Below are 26,929 nucleotides of genomic sequence, written 5' to 3'. Positions count from 1 at the left end.
TTCAAGCGCACTGTTACACCTTAAAGGGAATGAGATGGGAAACCAGGTATGGCTGAGTCAGCACCAGCCTCCGGTGGATTTCATCTGAGGAGCTGTGAAGCTTTGCAGAGGTTCTGGATAACAGTTTTAAACCCAGCATGGGCCTTAACTGTGCTCTTCCTTTGCCTTATTATTAAGAGTACCAGAGAGGGGGGTGAAATAGCATTTGCATTTCATACTTGCTGTTAGGCCTCAAGCCTAGGCCTAGTGGGTATGTTGCTCTCGCTGGGTACTGGTTAGTGAGTATTTTGAAACCTCCTAAATAGGGCCATCACCTGGGCCATTCAGCTCTTTCAAAGAATGGGTCCCCTTTAACATCACCTGAGGAAGGCAGTAAGAAAAGTATATGTGAAAAGGAAAAGCCATTGCTCTCGGAAAGATACAAAACTGCAAAATGCTTAAGCCCACCTGCCATAATTAAAAATGAGTCACGATAAAAGCCTAGGGAAGGTTCTTCCATGAAGTGTTGGGCTGCTCTTCTAAGAAGGGAAAGCTCTAGAACAGGGTGGTTTAAAAGTAATGCAACACCCAGGATAAAAAAATGCAACCACCTTCAGAGCTGAAATTGGCACCACAGTCTCCTTATGGAGGAGTCATCTTTCTGGAGGAATAGGTAGATTACTAAACAGAATTGGCATTGCCACAGACTGCTGCTCACAGGTACAACTGTAAATTTTCACTTCCATTAATATAGGACTAATACCAGTAATAATAAAATGAAGCTCTCCAAACGGGGTAGGGTACTGCTTTAAACCACAGCTACCCTTGCTTCTCAAAATAGTCCTTTTTCTTTCTTGAGGTTTTGTTGTTTCCATCGAGGCAGAGCAGAGAAGGCAGCAGGAGTCATCCCCAAGGCCTTGGTGAAATCCTCAACAGACAGGTGCTCCTAGAAGAGGAGAGGAACCAGAGGGCAAAGGTCACATTCTTGCCAGAGTTTGACTTGTTGAGTCATATAGGTGTGTACAGAAATCAAATGAGCAGTAACAGTCAATGTGAGAGCCAGGAAAGGGATGGGAAGCGGGGAGGTGGCATTTTGAGGTCCAAGAGATTTGATCCCTGAATTTGGAACATAATGGAAAAGGACGGTAACAACATGAGGCAGATAGAGCTCCTTTTCTTTTGACCAGGGTCAAGTTCACACTAACCCTGAAATAAGAATTACCACATTTGACTTAGCTTGGTTAAAATGTTGCTTCTCTTTCTAGGTCTTAGTTTTCCTCTCTATAAAAATGGGAGAGGGCTTCTCTGGTGGTTGAGAATCTGCCTGCCAGTGCAGGGGACACAGGTTCGAGCCCTGGTCCAGGAAGATACCACATGCCGTGGAGCAACTAAGCCCATGTGCCACAACTACTGAGCCCGAGAGCCACAACTACTGAAGCCCGCGCGCCTAGAGCCTGTGCTCCACAACAGGAGAGGCCACCACAATGAGAAGCTCGCGCACCACAACGAAGAATAGCCCCCGCTGGCCGCAACTAGAGAAAGCCTGCATGCAGCAACGAAGACCCAACGCAGCCAAAAATAAATAACTAAATTTTTTTTGTTTTTGCGATACGCGGGCCTCTCACTGTTGTGGCCTCTCCCGTTGCGGAGCACAGGCTCCGGATGCGCAGGCTCAGCAGCCATGGCTCACGGGCCCAGCCGCTCCGCGGCATGTGGGATCTTCCCGGACCGGGGCACAAACCCGTGTTCCCTGCATCGGCAGGCAGACTCTGAACCACTGCGCCACCAGGGAAGCCCAGTAACTAAATTTATTTTTTAAAAAAAAAGCTTCATGACATTGAATTTGGAAGTGATTTCTTAGATTGTGACTCCAAAGGCACAGACAACAAAAGAAAAAAAAAGTGGACTTCATGAAAATTAAATTTTATGCATCAAAAGACGACACACAGGGACTTCCCTGCTCGTCCAGTGGTTAAGACTCTGCGCTCCCAACGCATGGGGCACGGGTTCGATCCCTGGTTGGGGAACCAGGATCCCACATGGCGTGCAGTGCAGCAAATAAATAAATAAATAAACAAACATGCCTGGGGAAAAAAAAAGACTACACACAGATGGAAGAAAATAGTTGCAAGTCATATATCTGATGACTTGCAACTATTTTCTGATGATGCAGCCAAAAATAAATAAATTTTTTTTTTAATGGGCAAGGACTTAATTAGACATTTCTCCAAAGACAACATACAGATGGCCAATAAGCACATGCAAAGACACTCAACATCACTAATCATTAGGGAAACAAAAACCAAAACTGCAATGAGGTACTACTTCATGGTTACTAGGATGGCTATTACGAAACAAAAACAAAACGGTAGTGTTGGCAGGAATGTAGAGAAACTGGAACCCTTGAGCATTGCTGGGAACCACTATGGAAAACGGTATGGTATGCCTCAAGAATTACCATATGACCCAGCAATCTGCTTCTCTGTATATACCCAAAGGAATTGAAAGCAGGATCTTGAAGAGAGATTTGTACACCCATGTTCATAGCAGCATTATTCCCAATGGCTAAAATGTGGAGGTAACCCAAATGTTCATTGACAGATGAATAGATAAGCAAAAAGTGGTATATAAATACAACAGAACATTATTCAACCTTAAAAAAGAAGGAAATTCTGACACCTGCTACAACATGGATGAACCTTGAGGATACTGTGCTGAGTGAAATAAGCCCATCACATAAAGACACATGCTGTATGAGCCCACTCACATGCAGTTCCTAGAGGAGCCAAACCCATAGAGACAGAAAGCAGAATGGTGGGTGCCAGGGGCTGGGGGAGGAGTGGTGATGGGGGAGTTGTTTAATGGGTGCAGAGTTTCAGTTTGGGAAGATGAAAAAGTTCTGGAGATGGGCAGGGTTGATGGTTGCACAATGTGAATGTGTTTGTTAATGCCACTGAGCTGTACACTTAAAAATGGCTAAGATGGTAAATTTTATATTATGTATATTTCACCATAATTTTAAAAAAAGGGGGAAAAAAGAAAGTTAAGGTCATCTGATCCCAATACATGCTCCACAGCACCACACTCACCCCCTTTCCTGAGTGATTTCAGGGATCCTGTAAAGGTCATCGTTCCCTCCCAGACCGGCAAAGTAATACTACTGTGCTCACAGGTGACTGAATTTTACCATTATAGTTATCTTCATCTCTCTTGGCTTCTAGGTTTGTTCCTAGTTAAAAGGCAACATGTTCCTGGTTAACCTCACCAGGCTTCTATATTCCACTGTGAATGCATCAGCCATTATTTTGTGGGAACAGGTTTTGTTTAGAGATGGTGGCAGGTAGCAGCAGGGGTACAACTGAGGTGAGGGGAAAGATGCTAAGAAAAGAAGGTAGGAAAGCCACGAAACAAATTTAGAGTCAAATTTTGCCTAGCTATTGAGTGGAAAACAAAATATTTGGGTAAATGACATGTACCAGCTTCTCTCATCCTGTGGATAATCTAGAGGATTAGACAGCGAAATTCTACCTTTTCACTCTTGGTTTGAAAATCATGACTGGGAGTCACCTTTCTAGACCTTGGTTCTCTTCAGCCATAAGACTGAAATGACCTCTGCTCCCAGTTCAAACATGATACAGTAGTAAAACTTCTGGGAGCTGGCCAGTATCCTCAAGGCATACTCAAGTAAGAACCCCAAATTCAAATTGTTAGAAAAGAGCATCTCCCACCTCCATCTCTGCTCCCCAGGCACCAGAAGGGGACAGAGTCAGGGTGAGAGCAACGGGTTTCTTTTCAATCTGGACTGTTCTGCTATGTAGGATTGCCCTGGAGAATGCTTTTGTGACTCCCTCAGAGAGCCCTGAACCGAACAGCTTCTTGGTAAACACATGTATATGGATTTCAAGCTCAGGTGTATCTGAAGCCCCAGTTTTCTAACCTGTCATCCCACCTCTGGGCATTTTTGGCTCAAGGCTCCTGGGAGGCCTCCCCACTCCCCCAGGCAGGGCAGTGGAGCACCTTGTTTTGGAAGAAGGTCCCTCACAGCTGTGGCCTTGATGGTCTGCAAGTGCTTTAGGTGCCCTCTCTCTGTCCCACCCAAGCTGGCTCCGCAGCTTGGTTGAGACTTTTGGACTCTGACCCCCAGGCTAGAGGGCAGGGACTGCCCATCCCAGTGGACTCGTATCTTTCCACTGGTCCTGTTCTTGAACCCTGCGGTCCTACCAGCTGATTACTGGCCTCACCCATGCCCACATCCGCCTCTCTGTGGTTTACTCATTGGTACTCAAACAGATTACCCCATGGCTACTGCCTCTATGTCTGGAGCAGCCAGAGAGCTTGTCCACTCTCCCCACTTGGCATGGAGCCCACAGCTCTGCTGCAAGAATCCACCCTACTCCCACAATTTAAAAAAGAAATCAGCAGCAACTGATTTTTTAAAAAGATTCTAAGACTTTTTTTTTTTTTGCGGTACGCGGGCCTCTCACTGTTGTGGCCTCTCCCGTTGCGGAGCACAGGCTCCGGACGCGCAGGCTCAGTGGCCATGGCTCACGGGCCCAGCCGCTCCGCGGCATGTGGGATCCTCCCAGACCAGGGCACAAACCCGTGTCCCCTGCATCGGCAGGCGGACTCTCAACTACTGCGCCACCAGGGAAGCCCAGAATCTAAGACTTTTTAGACTGCTTCTACCATGGCAGGGTTGTCTTGATTCTGTTTGTTATATTCAAAATTAGTGATCTACTTAGCTTCCATGTTTTAAAATAGGTAAATGCATATTTAACTTTGTTAGATATTGCACAATTCCCCTCTACAGGGGTTGTAACATTCTGCCCTCACACCAACAGAATAATATATGTTTCTCCACAGCCTTACCAACAAAATATATTGTCAATATTTAGCCCCCTTTTAATCACCTAGTTCAATAATGTTGGCTGCCCTTCCCTTTAGAAATACTTTTTCTGTGTTACATGATATGACAGTAACAGCGGGACTCAGAAGACCTGATTCTTGCTCTGACTTTGCTACTGACTACTTACATCACATTAGGCAAGTCACTTCCCCGCTGTGGGTCTGAGTTTTCTCAGGTGCAGGACAAACAATGCTAATAACAGCCTACAAGTATAGAGCACTTCCTATGTACCAGGGGCTGGGCAAATAATAATATTTGTAACATTATTATGAATAATAATATTATATGATATTGGGATCATCCCAATTTTACAGTGAGGACACATGGGTGGATGTGGGAGAGAATGCATAAAAGGGTTCTAAAGGTGACGGGCAGGATGCAATGTTCTGGAAACAATACACTTATGCATATATAGGCCCAAACCCATAACAGATGTTCCTGGAGAAAATAGTCATGTTACTTCTGTAGATTCATTAATTTATCTCTAAGACTTCTTTATGGTTTATTACACACAGAGTAAATTTTCTCTTCTCTCAGTACCCTCTCAGGCTAGATTTGCAGTCTATTTTAGACTTCATGAAGTGGGAATGAACACTAGAAATGTGGGTTTTGTTTTCTTCTTCTTTTTGGCCTCACCGCATGGCATGCGGAACTTCCCTCACCAGGGATCAAACTCGTGCCCCGTGCAGTGGAAGCACAAAGTCTTAACCACTGGACCACCAGGGAAGTCCAGAAATGTGTTTTTTAAACAAGCCCTTCTTGCCAAACTCTCTCCCACAAGTGGTCCACACAGACAGCAGCTGCAGCTACCTGATGGACCCTGTGCCAATGAGTCTCCTCCCCGGTGCTCCCCTGAATTGCCAGCCCAAATACCAAACATGTATTTCAACCAGGATGTCTCCTGGGTGCTGCAAACGACATGGCTGCCACTAAACTCATGACTGTCCCCTTCTAAGCTGCGTCCGACCCAGGATTTTTATCTCAGAAAATGACACAACTTTCCCCTCTCACAACCTTTATCCGGTCGTTACCAAGTGTCGTTGACTTAACCTCCGAAATATTTCCCTAAACCTTCTCCTTCCCTCCACCCACCCCCATCTCCACCTGCCACCATCTATTCCAGGCCCCCGTCTGCCTCTCAGCCTGACTTGTGGCCGCTGCTTTGGCCACCTTCCAGTCCATTCTTCACTGAGCAACTAGAGTGGTCTTTGAAAGGCGTAAACCTGACTGCCACTCCCCTGCTTCACCACGATGGTTCCCCTTGACTTTTAGAATGGACACCGCCCACCCCTAGCCTGGAGTAGAAGGCACTGCCCAGTCCCCTGCCCCCCTGTCAGCCACCCCTCCCCAGCTCCACACACCCCACCGCTCTGGCCGCCTCATCCTTTCACCTGAGCTGTGTTTACTTCCTACTTCTGGGCTTCGTGTATACTGTTCCCTTCTCCAAGAGTAAGCCACTCTGCCTGAATAATTCCTGTTCACCTTTCAGGAGGAAATCTCTCGCTAAATCAGATTCGTCCTCCTTCTCAGAGTCTGACCCACCTCCCTCCTGCTGGGATCCACGCCCTCGGGAAGCTCCTCCACAGGCTTGTTCGCCAGCTGCTCCAGGGGAAAGATGGGTAGAGGCCCAGAATTGATATTGATGTTAGCGTTGAACACGTCTAGTTTAGGGTTTGTGATCTCCTAGGGAAGAAAAGGAGAACACTGTTAGTTCAGCTGGTTTGTGGCTGCCTCCCAGGCTGCCTTTTTCTCTGAAGTCAACACTGACCCTAGGGGACCTCCTTCAAGAAGCCCTCCATGGAAAAAAAAAAAAAAAAAAGAAGCCCTCCATGGGGGCTTCCCTGGTGGCCAATGCAGGGGACGCGGGTTCGTGCCCCAGTCCGGGAAGATCCCACATGCCGCGGACCGGCTGGGCCCGTGAGCCATGGCCGCTGAGCCTGCGTGTCTGGAGCCTGTGCTCCGCAACGGGAGAGGCCACAACAGCGAGAGGCCTGCGTACTGCAAAAAAAAAAAAAAAAAGAAGCCCTCCATGGGAATTCCCTGGCGGTCCAATTGTTAGGACTCGGCGCTTTCACTGCCAAGAGCCTGGGTTCAATCCCTGGTCAGGGAACTAAGATCCCATAAGCCTTGCAGTGTGGCCAAAAAAAAAAAAAAAAGAAGAAGAAGGCTTCCATGACCCGTGCCTCCCACTGTCCACATGCACATACACACACACTCATAAAAACATGGCACTTTGGACAGGACCCATGAGCTAAAGCTTGGTGGATTGTATTCAGCCAAAGCCAGTTGGTGTAAGATGACTGTTTTGTTCTATGACTTATGAACTCCTCCATGGCTACCCTAATGTTCGAGGTCTACCGTGGACATTTATGGCCCTCTTTCTCTTATCTGTTGTGAAACCGTCATCCGTAAATTCACTTAGCCTTGACCTATCTATCTATGCTTTCCCGCCTGCACCATTCGTCAACCAAGAAGGGTTTATTGAGTGCCACAGGGTTCCCAGCCTGCGGGTGAGGCTGAGGGGCCACACGTGTTATCTGCTGATAACCCAGCATGCTTGGGAAATTGCTCTCATGCTCTGGACACACTTCTGCAGAGTCTGCTTGGTCTTGTTTCCCCTACAGGCCTGTGAACTTCTTTGATTTCATATTTCCACATCCTAGGCCTGTAGGCGGAACACATTTCCATGAACTAACTGAAACATCGAAGGAAAAGGTTATTCTACCCAGAGAAGGGATCCCCAGGGTGATGACAGTAGAGAAATCACTATTTCCCCAAGTGTGATCTGCGGACTAACTGCCTCGAATTACCTGGGCCCTTTGTGAAAAATACACATATTACTGGGTCTCAGCCCAACTCTACAAACCAGAATTTCAGGAAGTGGGACCTTGGAATCTGCATTTTAATAAGCTTCCCCCATCCCCTAGTTCCCCATCACCCAGACTCTTAAGCATGATGAAATTTGGGAACCATTTCACTAGGGAATGGAGGAGACAAAACAGCTAGAGGCATTGAAGTTAAACAGCAAGAAGAACTTCTAGGAGAAGTGGGAGGGAACAATGGAAAGGAAGCAGAGGACCCTGGCATCTTCCGGGGAGTTTTCTCAGCTCTCACGGGTCTGACCATTGTCAATGGCCACCGCCAACTGCCCCGTACTCACAGCAGTGATCTGGCCCCAGTTCCCAGAGTTTCCAAGCTCCGCCTTCAGGGCCTCATAGGATTTGGTGTTCTGCATGTAAAGTAAGTAACAAATTAGACCTCGGTCACAGCAGAGGAGATGGAAGAACATTTTCCTTCAGGCTTTGAATGAAGACTGGCCTAGGGCCTGGGGGTGAGAAGGAGATGAGGGAGCTCAGGGGGAGGCTGGAGGACGTCCCTGAAAAAGGAGGTTGGATGGTAAGGATGAGCACGAAGGGCTGACAGGTAACAGGCTGGGGCAGGGGGCTATCTGCCCTGCTTGGCCCAACATGGGGATGGAAAGTACGATTTTTCCCCACTCTCGGGGTCTAAGCAGCTGCACACAGTCTTGAGACCCCTGCCCACACTGTGTAGGCTCTGGGGGCCTGAGGGGTCCTGGAGAACCCTGGAGGGGCTCCTCTCAGAGCCTGGAGGGGACCCTACCGTGGAGGAGTGAAGGGAGTAGAGAGGACCTTGGCTCCATGGGGAACCCCATCTCCACATCCCCAGGGCCTGGCAGCAAGCATGGTGCCTTATGAGCTCCAGTTCTGCTGACTGAATGAATGAGTGAATGAATAAATGACTGAGTGAGTGAATGAATGAGTCTGAGAGAGACGCCACACAGACTTGAGGTGGGGGAAGACCTGCCAGCGGTGTTGACTTGGGACACTGACCTGGATTTGAGAAGTTCTGGCATCTAGGTGTGCCGCCTTGGGATTTGTTTGAATCCATCATCAAGACTAAACTTAGCTCATCAAACACTGAATTTGTTTAAACACATTTGAGGAAATTAATCTAAGCTTTGTTTCCCTAATCTCATCTGTTGTGTCAATTTCAAGTACCCAAAGCCACCAGGCCAACATTCATTCTACCTTAGCCTTCCTCCGTCCTTCAGAGAACATTCACTAGGGTTCCGTTTTGAGGAGCTGCCCTCTACTTCTATCTGAGACCAGTTTAGAAAATCCTGTGGAAATCTGATTCACTGTCCCTCAGGTAAGGACCACGTATAGGACCCATTTTGCTTAGAATTTAGTGCCAGGAGACATCCGTCTTTAGACACTTTCCTTTAGAACTGACATGTTCAGAGGACCCACCAATGCTGTACCCTGGACGTTTCTGCAATGATGATGGAAATGTTCTTTTTCTGTGCTGTCCAATATGGTACCCACCCGCCACATGTGACTATTGAGAAATCAGTTCCTTAATTTTAATTCTTTAATTCATTAATTTAGTGAGAAATCAATTCTTTAACTTTAAAGAAATCAATTCTTTAATCAATTTAAATGCAAATTTTAATTAATTTACATTTAAATAATCAGTATAGCTCTTACCAATAATGTCCAAGAGCTTCGAGCTAAATCTAGTGCACAGCAAGACACTGTCATTAGCCTAGGTTTTTGATAGATTTCCTTTCTTCTCCCTCACCAGGGGCCTTAATGGTCTTGCTGCAGCCTTACTGTTTATTCTAAGTCTCCTCAAACCCCTTGACAGGTATATCACAGGTCGTCCATCACAATGAACAGAAAAGCCAGGAGTCCACCCTGCCCTCGGTATGCCATGAAGGATGCACTGGGCTGGAAGGAGCAGGTGGGCTGGGGACACTCACACTCCACTTGAAGGGATCCCAAGCCAGGAACCAGCCCGTGAATGTGGGGGGCTCGTGTCCTTGCTTCACCACAATGATGGGGGTCTCCAGGTCCCGGCCGCTGGGGTGGGTCTTGAGATATTCCTGCACCGTGGTGGCTGCGGCTTTCTTCTCGGCCTCATTGGCATTCTTTCCAATCCAGAAAAAGACCTGTGGAGCATCCCAGAGTCGGTCCTTCCTGTCCTCCCTCAGCTCCCCCAGGCTCAGATGTACAGAAGTGGCCCCTGGCCTTGGGCAGGCCCCATCAGGCCTTGAAAATGGAGGTTGGACAGATGCCCTCTACTTAGATATTCTGCAGATGTGTGACTCCCAGCCTCTCCAGAGCCTAAGACCCTCAAAAACATTCCTCTGCCTCATGAAATGAACTGGACTTTGGGAGAAGAATACATCCTGCCCTGCAGTCCCTCCAGGCATGTTCCTCTCTACTTGCCTTCTTCTTTCTTGGGCTCATAACACCACTCCCAGGGAGAACGTATCTGGGAGCCAAGAAAATGTCAAACCTTACCCATCCCTAAAGCCACTACTTCTTGGCTCTGGGGACTGAGGTGGTGGGAAGGGAGGTCCCCAGGCCTCAAACCTACCTGGTCCCAGACATCTAGCAGGAACACATCATCCTCTTCCAAGTCATCCTGATTGAAGTCAGGGATCTCTGTGGCCAGGAAGCGCCCGGTCTGGTTGGAACATTCAAAGAGCCGAGGAGTGATCACCAGGGTTTCCTCCTGCAGCCTGCAAGGTGGAGAGGAGATCACATTGGAAAGCCTGTCTCCTAGGAAAAGGCTCTTTCTTCTGATCACACAAAAGTTCCCGTGTCCTCCCAAGAGTCCAGGAGCTCTCCAAGGGAGAAATTCCCACCAATCTTCCAGGACATACATTTCAGTGGCTCTTCTATAGTCCTGTTAGGAAGTTCTTCCCGATATCTTCCCTCTATTCCTCCTGCTGCTACTGTAGTACATGCCCTTTTGCTTTTGAACTGGGGAATAGTGGATCATGGACCTTCTTTAGAAAAAGAGGGTTTACAGCTTGTGTTCCTCAGCATCTGGGTCCTGTGGCAGCATGGAAGGACAGGAGCTGCTGGGACCCTGGCATCTTCTTCCCAAAGGGCACACCTATAGCCCTGCCCCTCTCTTTGAGCTGCCTCCTATGGCTGTGGAAATACCCCCACCAGGCCCCCGACATTCCATGGTAAGCAGCACAGGCACAGCCCCAGTGCCTGAGAGGCTCCAAGGGCCTGGGCTGCCCCTTACTCACCTGGCAGCCCTGAGAGCCTGGCACACAGAGTTCTCAATCCATACCTGCTGCAGGCTCTGGGCCATGCGGGTGGAGATGCCGGGAGGCTCTCCAGCCTTGCAAAGTGAGCTGGCGGTCGAGGGACCTGGGAGTTACCTCTTGGTGCTGGCATAGGGGGCCTTCCCGCCCAGGGCCATCCAGAAGTTGGCCGGCTCCTGCCCTTCCACCACCACTTGTTTCTCGGTCCGGGAGATGGTGTCAGCAACCATCTTGGCCATTTCCCGCTCGTCCCCACTACAGCCCTGGGAAAAGGGGGGGTCAGCTGTGCTGGGGGAGCCCATATCCAGTGCCACGCCTCCCCCTCCTTCCACCACATTCACTGGCCCAGAGCTCCCAGGTCTGGGAGGATCTCCTGGATCAGGGGCCCACGCACACGGCCCAGGCAGGGGCAGTTCTCCCAACCTCTCCTCTGTCCTTGATGCTCCAAAGGATGGCAGAGGAGACAAGAGAGTCTGCACTCCTACTGGGCAGGAGGAAGTCTCCAAGAGACTGAGTCCTCCTGACAGAGATAAATGCGGAGGCAGCTACAGGCGCGGGGAGAGTGAGAGAGCCCAAGACATTAAGACAGAGCAACATGGGGACAGACATGGGTGTCCAGAGACAAACGGAATGAGAGAGACCTACTCGGACACAGAGGCGGAGATTCAGGATGGCCAGACCCAGCGCCGCGAAGGAGCGAGGCAGGGCTAGAGGCATCAGGGAGACCTGAGAGCGGGACCTACCCGGCCAGAGGCCCCTGCCCTGACCCACACGGGGAGGCTGCTCTGAGGCTGGGGGACCGCCAAGACGCACGCGGGGAGGGGGAGGCCGCTGGACCCTGCACACACCTTCCCACACCACAGGTAGCAGCAAGACTGGGTCTTGAGGATGAAGACGTCATTGGAGTTGAGGGAGGCGGCCCGGGCTGGGACCTCAAAGGCCTTAGTGTTGTTGGTGCTGGCCCCCCGGACCTGGAACAGCTGTGTGGAGGGCACAGGCTCCACGCTGCTAGCCCGAGAGGTGCCTCCCTGCAGGGAGAGAGGGGCAGGAGTAACTTAGTAAAGGTGATGGAGGATTAGAGGGGTGACAGAGGTTGGGTGGGTCTGCTGCCCCTCCTGGTCCTCTACACCATCACCAGACTATAGTCTTTCCAAAACATTGCTTTGGTCACGGGTGCTTGCCTGCCTGAAACCTTCATCCGGCTTACAGACTAGAGCCCAGCTTTCAGCGCGGCCCTTGAGGTTGAAGGTGGAGACTTCCTTTCCAGAGTCACTCTCAGCTCTCTCCAAACCCTCCATGTAGCTTGGCCAGTTTCTCACTGTTCCCCATGGCGCCCTTCCTCTGGGCCTTTGTCCTGGCTGTGCCCCTGCATCGCATGCCCTCGTCTTACCTCTGCTGAGCTCTTCAACTCTGAGCCCAATGTCAAGACCTCCTCCAAACCCCCTTTCCATCATGGACTCTATGCTTATTCCCTGATTACTGTATGCATGCTCCCCTTTGAATGTAACATATTTCTGGCATTTAAGCACACAGTGCCTTGGCCTGTTGGTTCACTGGTTGCCCAGCAAGATGGTGAACAGCATTAGCATGGCATTTTTCTCCCCCTTGGCGCTTTGCAGAGGGCTGTATGCTTAGTTAGTGCTCAATAACCAAATTATTGCTTAAAGGAATGCAAGAGACGGCTATTTCATTATGTCAGAAGGCGCCAGTGCATTTTAGACGGGTCCATCGTTAGGCAGATCCAGCCACAATAACTTCTTTTTTCATGGAGAGGGCCCAAGGAGTAGGGGTGTAGAGAGAAACAGTACTTGTATGTTATGTGCTAAGTGTTTATCAAACGGATTTTTAAAAATACTGAATTGCTGTTTCTATTACCATTCGACATAGATGATGGAGCCTCAAACAGTCCTCTCCTAGGGAGAATGGGCTTCACCCTAGCCCCGCACCCACCCCACGTCCCCTTCCCCATCGCCTGGAGGCCCACCCCGCCTCAGCTGCCGGTACTGCCAGGCACCCCGGTCCAGCAGCCACACCTGGTAGACCACCATGCGTCCTTTGAAGATGGACATGAGGTGAGGTGACTCCTTGCCCATCGGGACCAGGATCTGGACTGGTTCATTGTTGTACTGCTGGTCCAGGATGACCGCTTGATAGGCCGAGGCTGTGATTTCATCCTGGCTGGCCTGGCTGCCCTGGGGATGAGCAGGATGGAAAGGGTAGGATGAGGACAGCCTCCGATTCTGACTCCGTCCCCAGCCTTAGCCACAACTCCATCCCCAATTCTGCCCAGCCCCAAACCAACTGTCTTCCCCACCAAGCCCCACCCCGGACACAGCCCAAATCCCCACCTGACCCAGACCTCAGTTCTGATCCCAGCCCCACACTTAATCTCTTTCCAGCCCCAGTCCACCCTTGACCCGCCTTGACCCCAAACCTCCTCTCCCGCTTACTGCGCCTTTCTCAGGGAAACACCATGGCTAGCACACCACTCAACCCCAGCACCCAAGCATCTCCCTGCTCCCTCACATCTGGACATAGAAACCCACAGTCAGAGCAGATGAAGGGAATGGGAGTTGGAAGAGAGACTCAGAGAATCAAAAGGGGAAAGCGTTGTGAGTGGGGATACTCAGTGTCAGTGGGATCTCACAGCCAAAGCAGTTCCAAGATAGAAAAGGGGTGAAAATCCCCATCACCAGAGGTATTCAATTCAGGCGCAATGGCCACTTGGCCTGGGTATAGTGGAGGGGGAGCTGAGCTGGCTCTGCTCTGGACAGGGTGGGGTGGGGCTTGACCTGCCAGATGTAGAGCAGGTAGTGCTTCTTCTCGCCAATGAGGTAGGTGTAGAGCAGCAGGTAGCAGTCGCCCCCATAGAAGTGGCCGAGCCACTTGGAATCCACAGGCACCAGCTCTAGGTCCTCAATGCGCCATACCTGGGGCGGGTACCAGGCTAGTGTGAGGTCCAGGACAGGCTCGGCCAACCCCTCCCCACCCATCCCGGGCCACCCTCCTCCCTCACCATACCTGCACCTCCCCACTCCCATCGTCGACCATCTTCTGCTGGGCAGCCACCTGAGGCTGGACGTGCATGGACGTGGCATCAAACTTCACCTGTTCCACCCTAGCTGGAGTGAGGGGGAATCACGATACCCAGTGTCACCAGCTGAGTTCCCCCAGGTTCTCACAACAGCCCTGAGCGGAAGCTACAATTCTTAGACCCATTTTACAGATGAGGAAACTGAGGTTAGAGAGATTCAGTAGCTGACCCAAGGTCATGCAGCTAGAGAGTGGCAGAGTTATAACACAGAACCATATCTCCCTCCAGTAAGGCTTATGCTTCACTGGGGCCTCCCAGAGCAGCCAGAGAAAGGACAACCCTTTTCTCCTCCCCCAGGTGCCTGGCATGGAGCTTGCCCTCAGCAAATATTGTCCGGGAGACTAAAGTTTTCTGGGTTCCAGGGAGACCCAACCCCACTCCAAATGAAAGTCAGACTGTTCTCAGCTCCCTTTTTGTGACAACTCTTGAGTTTCTCCAAGTCCCTTTGTGTCCCCACCCCACCTGGGGAGTCCAGAGCCAGGGTGAAAGTGCACATGCAAGAGGCGTGTTCAGGAAGGAGGGCAGGAGACAGGTCTGTGCTCTCTGGGCCCCGCTCCCGGCTTCTGGTCCCACCCTGCCTCGGGCCAACCCTCACCCACGGAGCCCACGGCATGGGTTTTGCCCAGGCCTGAGGCCCGGTTGGGCACTGTCCACTTCTGGAAGAGCTGCTGAAAGACGGCTGACTCGGCCCCATCATTCTGCACCACCACCTGCGTGCTTGGTGGGTACTGCTTCGCCTTGATAAAGTTCTGGGAAGAGAAGGGGGTGGCTGGGCCTGTGTCCCTCCCCCAGTCCCCACCCCCTAGTGAAAGCCAAAGCCTGGCTCTAACCCCACCCAGACCCAACCACTGATCTACCCCGGTCCCAAGCCCAAACCAGAATCTTACCACAGTCCCAAGCTGACCCCAAACCTAACCCTGCTCTGACCCCCACCCCAAGGCCAGACCAGACTCCAAACTCGACACCACCTCCAACCTAGCTCTGACCTCAACCCTGAATCCACTACTAACCTCAAAACCCACTTCTGACCCCAACCCCAAGGTCAAATCTGACCCAAACCTGATCCCAGTCTCCATCTCCAACCTTGAACCCCACCCCCAATCCAACACTGACCCCAAGCCAGTTAGAATTACTGACTCTAACTCCTACAGGGACCCCAAACTCTGACTTGGCCTCAGCCCCATGCTGACCCAACCCCCATCTGTAGGAAGGCCAGCCTCCATTTCTCCCTCCCTTGTCCCAGCCAAGCTGGAGGTGGGAGCCCGCATTCTGCAGAGACCCCCAGGTTGCCGGGTGGTTGGCTATGCAGCGTGCAGAGACCTGCCAAGATGGCTGCAGAGCAGATACCCACACCCCCTGGAGCTAAATCAGTCTCGGAGCCTTCCCTGGCCTCTGCCTGGGGCTGTGCCTGGCCCTGACCCCGCTGCCCTCTCCCTGCTGGAGTCGGCTTCTCTGCCTTCTCCTCCAAGTTCTCCTCCCTGATGCCCAGGCCCACCAGTGCCTGGCTCATGGCTTCCCTCTTCTGCTGGGCATTGGCATTCTTCCCCTTCCACACGTAGACCTTCAGACCCCCCTGGTCCAAGATGTAACAGTCCTGGAGGCGGGAGAGAAGGACGCAGGGTGAGAGCCTGAGGGCGCCCTCGGTGCTGGGCTGGGGGAGCGGCAGGCACACGAGGTCACCTTCCCTCACACGCCACCCTCTCCTCCACAGCCGCCCCAGGCCCCTGGCGCCGCTCCTACTTGGGGGAGAGTGGGCAGGCGGCAGGCAGGGGGGTGATGGGAGTTGGGTCTGGGGGTGGCCTCCAGACCCTCTCACCTCGTGACTGAGCAGGTCCTGTGTGAGCGGCCATGTGGCGACTTCTCTGACCACCACGTTTCCCCCTGAGTCAGACACACTGCAGGACAAAAGTGCGGCATAGACAAGGGGGGTCCCGGGCCCTCGCCTGGGGAATCCTCCCCCAGGAATTCCCCCGGGGTCCAGAGGAGCCCAGAGGCAGCCGGGCACTCACTGGTACAACTTGAGGGCGGCCTTGAGTGCCGGCTCCACCACCGTGTCAGGCATGGCGGCCTTCAGCTCCTTCCGCTGGCCCAGCACGTGGTTCATGATCTCCATCAACTGCGGCGAGGCCTTCTCGTCCTCCCCGTCCACTATGCCCACGTAGGTGCGTCCACCCCGCTCCTGGTCTCGGATCTCCTTGGCCAGGGTCATTCCCTGCAGGGAGGCCCCGGGACCCGTGAAGGCTGGCGGGGGGCAGGGGACAGGGCAGTGTCTGCCACCCCAAACCACACCTGGAGAGCCCAGCCCCCTACAGCAGCCCCAAGGGGGAGGCACCTGCCTGGCCCTTCCCTTTTGATGGGGGACCAGGCTTTTTAGGTGCATGTGAGGAAACCAGGCAAAAACCCCAGGAAGAGCAGGTTTCCTCTTGGGCAGGAGAGGGTCCGGAGGGGACTTGCTGGGCCTTCGTTTTTGACATGGTTTGAAATTTGTGATTTTACTTCACAGTTTTGCGTGAGAGGCGAGCCCTGAAGATCACAGTCCCAGGCTCTTTGCCCCAAAGCCATGCACACACACACACACACACACACACACACACACAGAGGCTCATGTGTGCGCTCACACATACGCCCAAACATCCACACTCACACACACACAGCAGTCTCTCACGTGCTCACACAGATGTCCAAACACACACTCACACACAGGGCTGGCTTACCCTCCTCTGCCCAACATCTACTACTCAGTTACTGGCCTTTCCACCCAGGTCCCCTTCTCTCTCCACTCCCCTCCAGGCCCTCTCTCCCAGTCCCAAGGCTTCTGCACTCAGGTCCATATCTGTCTCCTGCCCAGCCCTCTGTTTTCATCCTATTTCTCCAACTCCCATGATAGCCCCATTTTAAGATGTCCCAAACAGAACTCTTGATTTTCTCCCCAACTCTGTTGCTTCTTGATCTTCCCATCTCAGGAAGTGGGACTCCATCCATCCCCACAGAAAGCACATCCTTTGACGTCTGCCTCGCCCCTCTCTCGTCACCCCCAATCTGACATGCAAGTCCCGTGATTCCACCTTCCCAGCCATGCTCCTCACCCAGACAGCCAGAGGGGCTCCCTGTGTGCCCTCAAACCCTCCACCCAATCTCGCTTCTCAAAAGTCAGGGTGGGGCTTCCTTGGTGGCGCAGTGGTTGAGGGTCCGCCTGCCAATGCAGGGGACACGGGTTCGTACCCCGGTCTGGGAAGATCCCACATGCCGCGGAGTGGCTGGGCCCGTGAGCCATGACCGCTGAGCCTGTGCGTCCGGAGCCTGTGCTCCGCAACGGGAGAGGCCACAACAGTGACAGGCCCGCGTACCGCAAAAAAATAAAAAGTCAGGGTGACCTTCAACGGCCTCCCGGACACTCAGAACAAAACTCAACCCTCTGACACAGACTTCTGACCACATAACATGTCCTATGAGACCCACCCACCCTCTGCTCCAAGCCCCCCAAAGCCCTCATTTTGTGCTCTGGCTGAGCTAGGAGGTTCCCTGCCAGCCACTTCTCTCCTGCCTCCCTCCAGAAGCCTTCTTAGAACTCTCAGAACCCCCAGCGCCGCACTCCCCACCCCTCACTTCTCCAATATTGCCCTCCATGTCTGTCTTCCCCACTGGACAGCCAGCTGGAGGCCAGAGCCAGGGCAGGGTGCTGCCCATTTCATTCACCACCAGATGCCCAATGCTTGGCACAGCGTCTGCCACACAGCAGGGACTCATTAGGCCTGAGTGGGTCAGCCAGGGTACAAACACGTGAACTCCAACATGCATAGCTCTCCCCATACACATGAAGACTCAGATCCACCTTCAAACACAGTAACCTGGACAGTCAGGGCAGAGACGCCTGGGGAAATGGGGGCTGCTTGGGGTGTGGCAGCGGTCTGGCAAGTTTGACTGGGAGGGAGGCTGGGTGCTGGGTGCAGGAGCAGGTCGGGGCAGGGTGGGATTTGTGGGGAGGGGTGGTGCACCAGCAGGGTTACCCTGAGTCTCTCCATGCGGTTACTCTCTGGCCCGTTCCACTGGATGATAAGCTTCCCGAGGTCCAGGAGGAAAACATCCCCACGGTTGAAACTCTTCCAGGACATCTCTACCTGGAGAGCCATGGGGCAAGCGCAGACCCCACTCAGACCCCATCCGTCACCCCCATCACCCATCATCTTTTCCCCACCCCTTCTCTGCCCCTCACCCCTCCTCAGCCTCTGCTTTCCACCCAGGCTGGGAGCGGGGAGAGGAGGCCACGCCCAGGGCCCTGGTTGATGCCCACCTCTCTGGCCACCACATTCCTCTTGCCCTTGACATGTAGCAGCCGCTGGATGTCATAGGAGTTGGTCTCCACTTGTTTCATGCCAGAAGCCACACCCCCTTTCCGGATCCTGTGAAGAGAGGTGAACTGACCCAAGGGAGTGGGCTGGGAGGTGTGATAGGTCCTCGTCCTCCCAGATCTTGGGTACCTGGTTGCCACAGGGGCCATTTGAGGGCTGGGGCTGGGACTAGGGAGGTGCATGAGGCACCTCGGGCACAAACTCCAAGGAGGCACTCACTCTCTGTGTCATGCAAGGTCGGTCTATTGCCTCAATTTGCATGACCCTGGCAGTGAGTGCCTCTTTGGAGTTTGTACCCTAGATGCCTCGCTCACCTCACCCTAGTCTTTGCCCTGTTGAGAGTCCTGCGAAGATGGGTGCATGGTAATGTGGTAATGTGGAAGGACCAGATAGGACTCTAAGGACAGGGGACTGAAGTGAAGGAAAGAGGGGAGATGCTATGGACTGAATTGTGTCCCCTCCCAACTCATATGTTGAAGCCCTAGCCCTCCATGTGACGGTATTTGGAGACAGAGCCTTTGGGATGTAATAGATTTGATGAGGTCTAGGTGAGGTCATAAGGGTGGGAACTTCATGATCGGATTAGTGCCCTTATAAGAAGTGACACTAGAGAGCTTGCTCACACTCCATCATGTGAGGACACAGTGAGAGGGTGGCCATCTGCAAACGAGGGAGAGAGCCCTCACCAGCAATCAAATCAGCTGACACCTTCATCTTGGACTTTCCAACTTCTAGAACTGTGAGAAAACTAATTTCTTTTGTTTAAGCCACCCAGTCTATTTTTTGGTTTTTGTAGTTTTTGTATCTTGCTATGGCAGCCCAAGCAGACTTAAGCCAGGAGAGGTACCACCTCAAGTGCTCAAAGGAGTGGACTGATGCTGTGAGTATAGAAAGAAGGAGAGCAAGACAAAAGGGAAGGGTGGGGACTGGCTAACTGGAGAAATCCTGGCCTATCCTACAGGTCAGTAGCAACTTGGCTCCTGACCGTGTGTTTCCATGGGAAAAGCCGGGAGGTCAGAACTTCAGATTTTTCAAGAAAAGCTGGAAATCTGGATTTTAGTGTGAAAGGTTTCTTTAGAGAAAGAAGGAGCAGTCATATGCTCATTGGCCAGTGGGGAGACTTGATATGATGCCCTGGAGGGCCTCCTTTGGTGCTGAGCTCTCCAGGACATTCAAATAGGGGTTGATTTACAAAAATTCATGGTATGCAGAGTTACAGAATTTCAGAATGGCCTCGGGGCAGCCAACGACACACTCAGAGAGATGAAGACCAAGGACAGGGAAGCAGCAGAAATGGGGGTGGAAGATTAGGAAGGTGAACAAAAATTTCTCTCATGGGCTCTCCCCACAGCCTCAGTCTCCCTTTCCAGCCCCAGGTCTGCCCCCCAGCCTTGGTGTCCCTCCCCAGCCCTGATTCCATTCCCAAGGCTGTAGCGCGCCCCTCCGTACACAATGCCCTGCTTGAAGTAGCCTCGGAAGGTCTCGCTCTCGTTGCCCTGGACCTCGCGGTGCTGGACAGCCCGGCCCTTCAGAAAGTCATCCATCTGTGTGGTGTAGATGGCAGCTGCCCCTTGCTCATCCTGGGACGAGTCCCGGCCGATCCAGTAATGAATGTCATAGGACAGGTTGCTGCCTGTCTTGTGGATCTAGGGAGAGGGCGTGTCCAGTGTACCTGAGGCCCTGGGCTCCCACAGCCCTCTCCCTGCCTCCCTGCTTCACAAGCTCTTGGGGCCTGGGCCACAGCGGAGCTTGGCATGGGGGAAGTTCATGGGACTGGTGGTCAGCAGCCCGGCATCGTGGCCCCAGTTCTGTCAGGCTCTCTGAGACATGGGGCAAGTGGCTTCCCCGACCCAGGCCTTCCTCATCCCACCTTGGAAATAACTTGGTTGGACCACAGCATTTCCCAAAGTGATGTGCACAGACCATCAGAGGTCTGAGAGGTGATTGCGTGGTATACAATGAAATGATTATGGAATTTTTTTTTTTGGCCACACCACCGGGCATGCAGGATCTTAGTTCCCAGATCAGGGATCGAACCCACGCCGCCTGCAGTGAAAGCGCGGAGTCTTAACCACTGGACCGACAGGGAAGTCCCTGATTATGGAAATATTTTATAGCTACTTTCTGTTTGTGACACGGGACACTGTGTTCCATTCATGATAATGATATTAAGTTTTTAAATAAATGGATTTAAATTTTAAAAGTGAATCAATATAAGGAAAAGTACAAATGCGTTAACAATACAGGATGTGGAAGAAACCGAGAAGGGGAAATGAAGTTGACTACGGATTTTGGGAACATGGGCTCAAGGTAGGGTGACATCCCACCAGTTCAGAAGATCCCCCAAGACTGTAAATCCACAGATGGTCACCCCAGCTGGGAGCTCACAGCCCAAGGGCAGGGAGAGCCTCTTACATCTCTGACCCTGCAGAGCTACCTCTAGGCTGGGAACACCCAGTGAATGTTGTCCTGGGGTGAAGTTAGGCGGCAGTTCCCATTGCCCCCAGCCTCAAATTTCCTCTGTGTTGCTACTGTGAGCTTTGCTCTCTGCTCAGCCCCCTCCCCTGCCCATCCCCCACTCACAGCCAGGACTATGTAGCAGTCACCATCGAAGAAGCTGCCGAAGGTGCTGGAAGGAACAGGCACCATCTGCATGGCCTAGGGAGGGAAGGGAGGTCAGAGCGTCAACCACCGAGGACCCCCAGCTTCCCTGCCTCCCTTAACCAAATGGAGAGTTAGGAAAGGAAGGCCAGGAGGAAGAGGGCATGAGGAAACTGACAAGGTGAATGGATGTGAGGAGGATGGGGAGGAAAAGGAGCAAGAGGATGTGCCCGATGCCTGAGGAGGGGGTGGGGATGGCACTTGGGGACAGGCACCAGGGGCTCGCATGCCAGCAGGGCAGGGTGGAGGACAGTCAGTAATCCCAGGGCTCTCCCTTCCCTTGGTCCATCCCAGTCCTTTGTGCCCTTTGTGCCCAGGCAGGTCCTCACCTCTATCCTCCATATCTGTACCCCGGGCGTGGTGACGTTGAGGGAGCCTTTGACCTGGGTGCTCAGTTTGGTCATGGTGGATGAGCCTGGGGAGAAGTGGTGTCAGAGTAAGAAGAGGACACGGGGGCTTCCCTGGTGGCGCAGCGGTTAAGAATCCGCCTGCCAATGCTGGGCACACGGGTTCAAGCTCTGGTCTGGGAAGATCCCACATACTGCGGAGCAACTAAGCCCATGAGCCACAACTACTGAAGCCCATGTGCCTAGAGCCCGTGCTCTGCAACAAGAGAAGCCACCGCAAGGAGAAGCCCACGCACCACAACGAAGATCCAACGCAGCCAAAAATAAATAAATAAATATTAAAAAAAAAAAAAAAAAAAAAAAAAGAAGGCCTGGGCTTGTGTCGGTTTCAGTGCCGCTCTTCCAGCCCAGCCTGACAGTGCCCCGAGGCCAGGGCTCAGGGACCTGGCGGAGGTTCCCCACCCTGGGCCCTGACTGGCCAGGGGCCCATCCTCCAGCCTTCTCACCCAGCTCTGATCTTGTCATTCTTGTTTAAATACCTGCCCGCATCGCCTGCTGCAAAAAGTCTCCCCCTACTCCTTAGCCTGGCAGTCAAGGCCTTCTTTCTTGATCTAGCCCCAAACAGCACACACCCAAAAGAACTGAACAAAACAGGTGTTCAAACAAAAACCTGTACATGAAATTCATAGCTGCTCTATTCACAATAGCCAAAAGGTGGAAACAATCCAAACGTCCATATGAACAGATCAACGAAAGGTGGTCTATCCACACAATGGAATGGTATTCAGCTGAAAAAAAAGGATACACACTACGACGTGGATGAACCTTGAATACTTTAGGCCCAGTGAAAAAAGTCAGGCACAAAGGCCCAGTTCTGTATGATTGAATTTATATGAAATGTCCAGAACAGGCAAGTCCATAGAGACAGCGAGCGATCAGTGGTTGTCAGGGGCTGGGAGGAAGGGAGGAAGGGGGAGCGACTCCTAGTGGGTGTGGACTTTCCATCTGGGATGATGAGAACATTCCGGAACTAGACAGTGGTAGTGGTTGTGCAGCATCGTGAATGTGTTGAATGTCACTGAATTGTATGTTTTAAAGTGGTTAAGATGGTAAATCTTATGTTCTGTGTATTTTACCACAAGAAAAGAAAAGTGTATGCAGCAGTTTCCTGTTTCTTGCTAGCTCCAGACGCCCCGCAGTTACTGTTCGGGTAGCCCACACAAAACGGGGTGGGACCGTGTCTGTTTGTTCGGTACCGTATCACCAGCATGTAGCACCGCTGACACTTTGCCGAGTGGGTGCGTGGGCAGATGGATGAATGGGCGGGTAGTCGGGTGGTTGGTTGGGTGTGTGGGTTAAAGTGATTGAGTGGATGGATGGATGAATGAATGAGTGAATCCTTCCAATGGGAACCACCCACCACCCACTGAGCAGCAAGAAATCTCTCCCCAATCTTCTTTGATGGTATCTGTTGTGGCTCTATTCCTTTGACCTGTAGCTGTGTTCTCCACTCCAGCTGCTCATCAGAATCACCTAGGGAGCTTTTTTTTTTTAAACACAAAGGTGCTTTATTTCAAGTCCATGCCATCTAAATCTACTGAGTACAGTAATCAGGATCGGAGAGGGGATGAATTAGAACCTAAACAACAACAACAAAAAAACACCGGGACGTTCGCCCCCTGCATTGCACATCTTAGTTAGTTCAGAAGAATCCGTGCGCTGGCAAGCCAGTCTCGTCCCTGAGAAGCACGCTTCTCGCTCCGTTCTCCCTAGGGAGATTTTAAACAACACTGATGCTCCGATGCTTAGGATGTATCCATATCCCCAGGGATTCTAATTTAATTAGGCCTGGGTGGAGCCCAGTCTTAGGTACTTTATTTTCTGCCTTTTGGGAGGCGGGGCATAGGTGCTTTTAAAACTCCCCAGTGATTCTGATGAGCTAAGGAGGAGAGCCACTTGTCCCCAGTTATTTTTGTCCCTGGTTTCCTGCCCCTCCCTCCCAGGCTGGAGGCCACCCCATTCCCCACGGAACCTACCACCCAGTCCTGCATGGAGTTGCCCTCCATGAATGCTTCTTGAATCAGTGAATATAAATGAAAGGTCATGTGGCCCCCACCTCCGTGCACTGACAGCTGGAATCTATTTAATCTCTCCTTGCACCTGAGTCTGAGTCACCCCTTGGAACAATGACCTGGTCTTTTACTGCTGGTAGACTCCTTCTTCCGAGTCCTGAAGGGTGACCCCCTCTCCCTGGCATTGTGGAATCTAGGGGCAAGGTCTCCCTGCCCAGCCTTTGATTAGCGCCCCCTCCAGCAGATCAGGGCCACCTGCCAACAGCCAGCACTGCACATGTAGGAGCCCCTTGTGCCTGGGTCCTGTCTGATGTTCCTGTCGGCCAGGGCCTCTTCCATGAGGTATTTCTCAACCCACAGAGACCCCAGGGCTCCCAGGACTCCTGGTTCAGTTGAACCAATTTGGGTACAAAGGAGGAAAATGTTTTCTGTTTTATTTCAGTCACCACCTTCGTCAACATCCCTATTTTCACCAAAACAGACTGACCCTCACTAGCTGTACAGACATGGCTGTGTTTCTTCATCTATGAGGTGGGCGGTCGACAACTAGGTGATCTCTAAAGTCCCACCAGGGGGACTTCCCTGGTGGTGCAATGGATAAGACTCTGTGCTCCCAACGCAGGGGGCCTGGGTTAGATCCCTGGTCAGGGAGCTAGATTCCACATGCATGCCGCAACTAAGAGTTCGCGTGCTACAACTAAGGAGCCCGGGAGCCACAACTAAGGAGCCCGCCTGCTGCAACCAAGACCCGGTGCAACTAACTAACTAAATAAATATTTAAAGTCCCACAGAGACATGCTCTGAGTCTAGGAGGAAACAGCAAGAGGAATAGAGGGTAGACAAGATGAGGCTCTTCTTGTCCATCAAAGCAGTGGAGACTCTGGCAAGCAGGGGCTTGAAAAAGCTGGGGCTCTCCCTCCCTAGAGAAAAATCAGGACTGGGGACCTCCAGCAGCTTGAACAGGGAAGGGGTAGGGAAGGGGTGAGGAAGGGCATTCTGGGGAGGGCAGCCCCGAGAGGGGGACTCATGTTCCAAGGGCACCTGCCAACTGCTCCTGGCCTGTCAACGTTGGTCAGGGCAGAGACCTCTGGCCCGCCCCCCTGGTCCTCCCCAGCCTCCAGTCTCTCCTGAGCTGCTGGGAGGAATATGGGTCCCATGCTGCCCCAATGCCAACAGCACAGCCCTGGGTTTGGATATGTGATGTCTTCTCTCTCACCTTAAATTCACTGGCTCCCTCCTCACTCCTGGTCCCCTCTCTCCTCTGTCCCCACCTCGAGGAAGGGCACCAACACTCCCAGACTCCAAAGCCATCCATTGGTGCAGCAGCCCGGACCCCTCCCTCTCTGGCCCTTCTGTCCACCTGAACGCCTCTCCAGTCTGCGCCCAACACCCCCCCACCTCTCTCTGCTTCTAGTAACACCACACTGTTCACTGGCCCTGGCCACCCCCCACCCACCTATGCTGCTTCTCACCCTCCCCTCACGTCCCTCCTTTCTCCTTTAGTTTTCTTTTCCAGTGCCCTCGCCACCTGTCTTCACTTGGCCAACACTCACATGCTCTTCTTGACGCAATTTAGGTCTCATTTCTTCCAAGACACCTTCCTGGAATCCTCAAGCTAGACTAGACCCCTGGCCGGATGCCTCTCTTGGACCCCTGACCACATGATGATGAGAGGATCTGTTTATAAGTCTGAGGTCCCCAAGGTCAAGGACCAAGACACATTTGTCTGTAGCCCCCAGATCCTAGCACATAGTAGGTGCTCAGTAAATACTCTTGAAGCTGAAAGACTGAACTGCAGAATAGAAGGAATGGCCCATCTTGGGACTGTGGAGGGAGTTAGGGCTCCTGCTGCGCCCAGGTCCCATCTTTCCTTTAGTAACTGCTCCCTTGTTGTCCTCAGAGTTGGGGCTCCAGAGAGCCCCAGAGTGCTGTCACTGCTCTTCATTCTTAGTCATGCAGTTCTCAGCGGGACAGGGATGTGGCAGTTCCCAAACAAAGGACACCCTCCTGCTTTGTTAGGCCCGTGAGAGCAGAGGAAGTGGACATATCCCAGCCCCCAGCCTGCTCACTCTGCCTCGCCCTGAGCCTGAACAGGCTTCCTGGGAAGCGGGTGGTCAGTACATCCCAAGATCCTGACCTGGACTTGGCTCCCACCTCCCCCCACCCCATTTTAGCTGAATGGAGCCACAGTGCCTGGTGAGGCTGAGGGGACGGGTCCTGGTGGAGGAGAGATGGGGCAGAGGTGCATGCGAGGGTGGCCGAGCCTGGACCAGGGCCCAGGGTCCTGTTGCCCCCAGTCCCCTGCCGCCTCTCTGCCTTTGCCCATTCAATCCCTGAGGGCTGTTGTTCACACCCTAGTATCCAGGAGACGAGAGCCCTGAGGTCCCAGGAGTGTCAAGGGAATGGGGACGCAGAGAAAGAAACCATTTCAGATGAGGAAGAAATGAGCAAAGAGACAGTGGGCGCGGGGTTGGGGGAGAGTGAGGTCAGGGTGGCCAGCTAGTCCCGGTTTGCCCAGGACTGGAGGGTTTTACATCTAGAAGTCCCCAGATACTCCTCAGTCGGGATATCCCCGCAGTCGGGCGGGGATGGGTGACACCTGAGGCGGGGTGGGGACTGGAGGCAAGTGGGGGTCGGAAAGAGCAGTTATCTGGGGTGAAGCTGCACAATCCTTCCCGGGAGGCCCAGGAAGCCACACCCTGCCCTCTCCAGACTCTGCAGAGAGCGAAGCCTCTCCCTCACACCCGCGCCAAGGAGCTGCAGGAGGCCCCAGGCTACCCGCCAGGAGCAGGGGACCCCGTTCTGTCCTCTCCCACCAGCTGTGGTCCCGTGTGTCCCCACAGGGTGGCCTTACCTGTCTGGAGGACGCAGCTGCCACCTGGGAGATCTCAGGGAGCTGTGGCGGGCTGGCTGGAGGAGACCGACCTTTGTCCCTTCCCCCCCCACACCCCAGGAACTGCCTTCACCATATAAGGGAAGACAGAGAGAGAGAGAGAGAGGATGGGTGAGGGGGTGGGGAGGCAGGTGCCCGCCAGGTCCCTGGGAGCCAGGAGCCCAGCGACCGCCTGACGCCCAGAGCCAAGGTGCCCCACCCTTGGCTCCCGAGCAGGTGCCCAGGGATGGGATGCGTTTCTGCCCAGGGCCCAAGCAGGATGGGATGCAGGTGGACAGCATCTGCCAGGAAAGATAGGGGCACCTGGACACTTCCTCCCTTCCACCCAGAGGAGCCGGCACTGCCGTCCTCCCTCCTTCCCTGGGGGAGCGGCCCTGGGGTAGGGGAGCCCTGGACCCAGGGATTCAGGGCCAGGTGTTCAGACTTAGGGCCCTTCCAGGACATATGGGAGACTGGCTCCCCTAGAGGTCACGCGCTCAGAGGGGCACCGCGCTCTTCTTGCCTCCCTCTTCAGACGCGCTGGCTCCACCCGGAGTTTTT

General features: G+C 52.9%; 1 protein-coding gene across 1 annotated transcript; it reads right to left on the bottom strand.

Annotated features, from left to right (window-relative positions):
- Positions 1-26,413, bottom strand: VIL1 (villin 1). Its single transcript, XM_082840658.1, has 20 exons — positions 26,351-26,413; positions 21,407-21,492; positions 21,000-21,074; positions 19,866-20,062; positions 18,359-18,467; positions 18,075-18,185; positions 16,077-16,279; positions 15,884-15,962; positions 15,563-15,661; positions 14,663-14,816; positions 13,995-14,095; positions 13,766-13,903; positions 13,007-13,165; positions 11,822-12,001; positions 11,091-11,236; positions 10,289-10,433; positions 9,669-9,857; positions 8,046-8,114; positions 6,428-6,568; positions 1-925 (listed from the first exon to the last, which is right to left on the bottom strand). The coding sequence occupies exons 2-20, from the start codon at positions 21,479-21,481 to the stop codon at positions 812-814; spliced, it is 2,484 nt and encodes an 827-aa protein (XP_082696784.1). The 5' UTR covers positions 21,482-21,492; positions 26,351-26,413; the 3' UTR covers positions 1-811.
- Between the last annotated feature and the right edge of the window lie 516 nt (positions 26,414-26,929).

Source organism: Leucopleurus acutus, assembly GCF_964270905.1.
Source record: "Leucopleurus acutus genome assembly, chromosome: 6".
In the NCBI taxonomy this organism is placed as follows: domain Eukaryota; kingdom Metazoa; phylum Chordata; class Mammalia; order Artiodactyla; family Delphinidae; genus Leucopleurus; species Leucopleurus acutus.
This window is presented reverse-complemented; position numbering and strand designations above follow the sequence as displayed.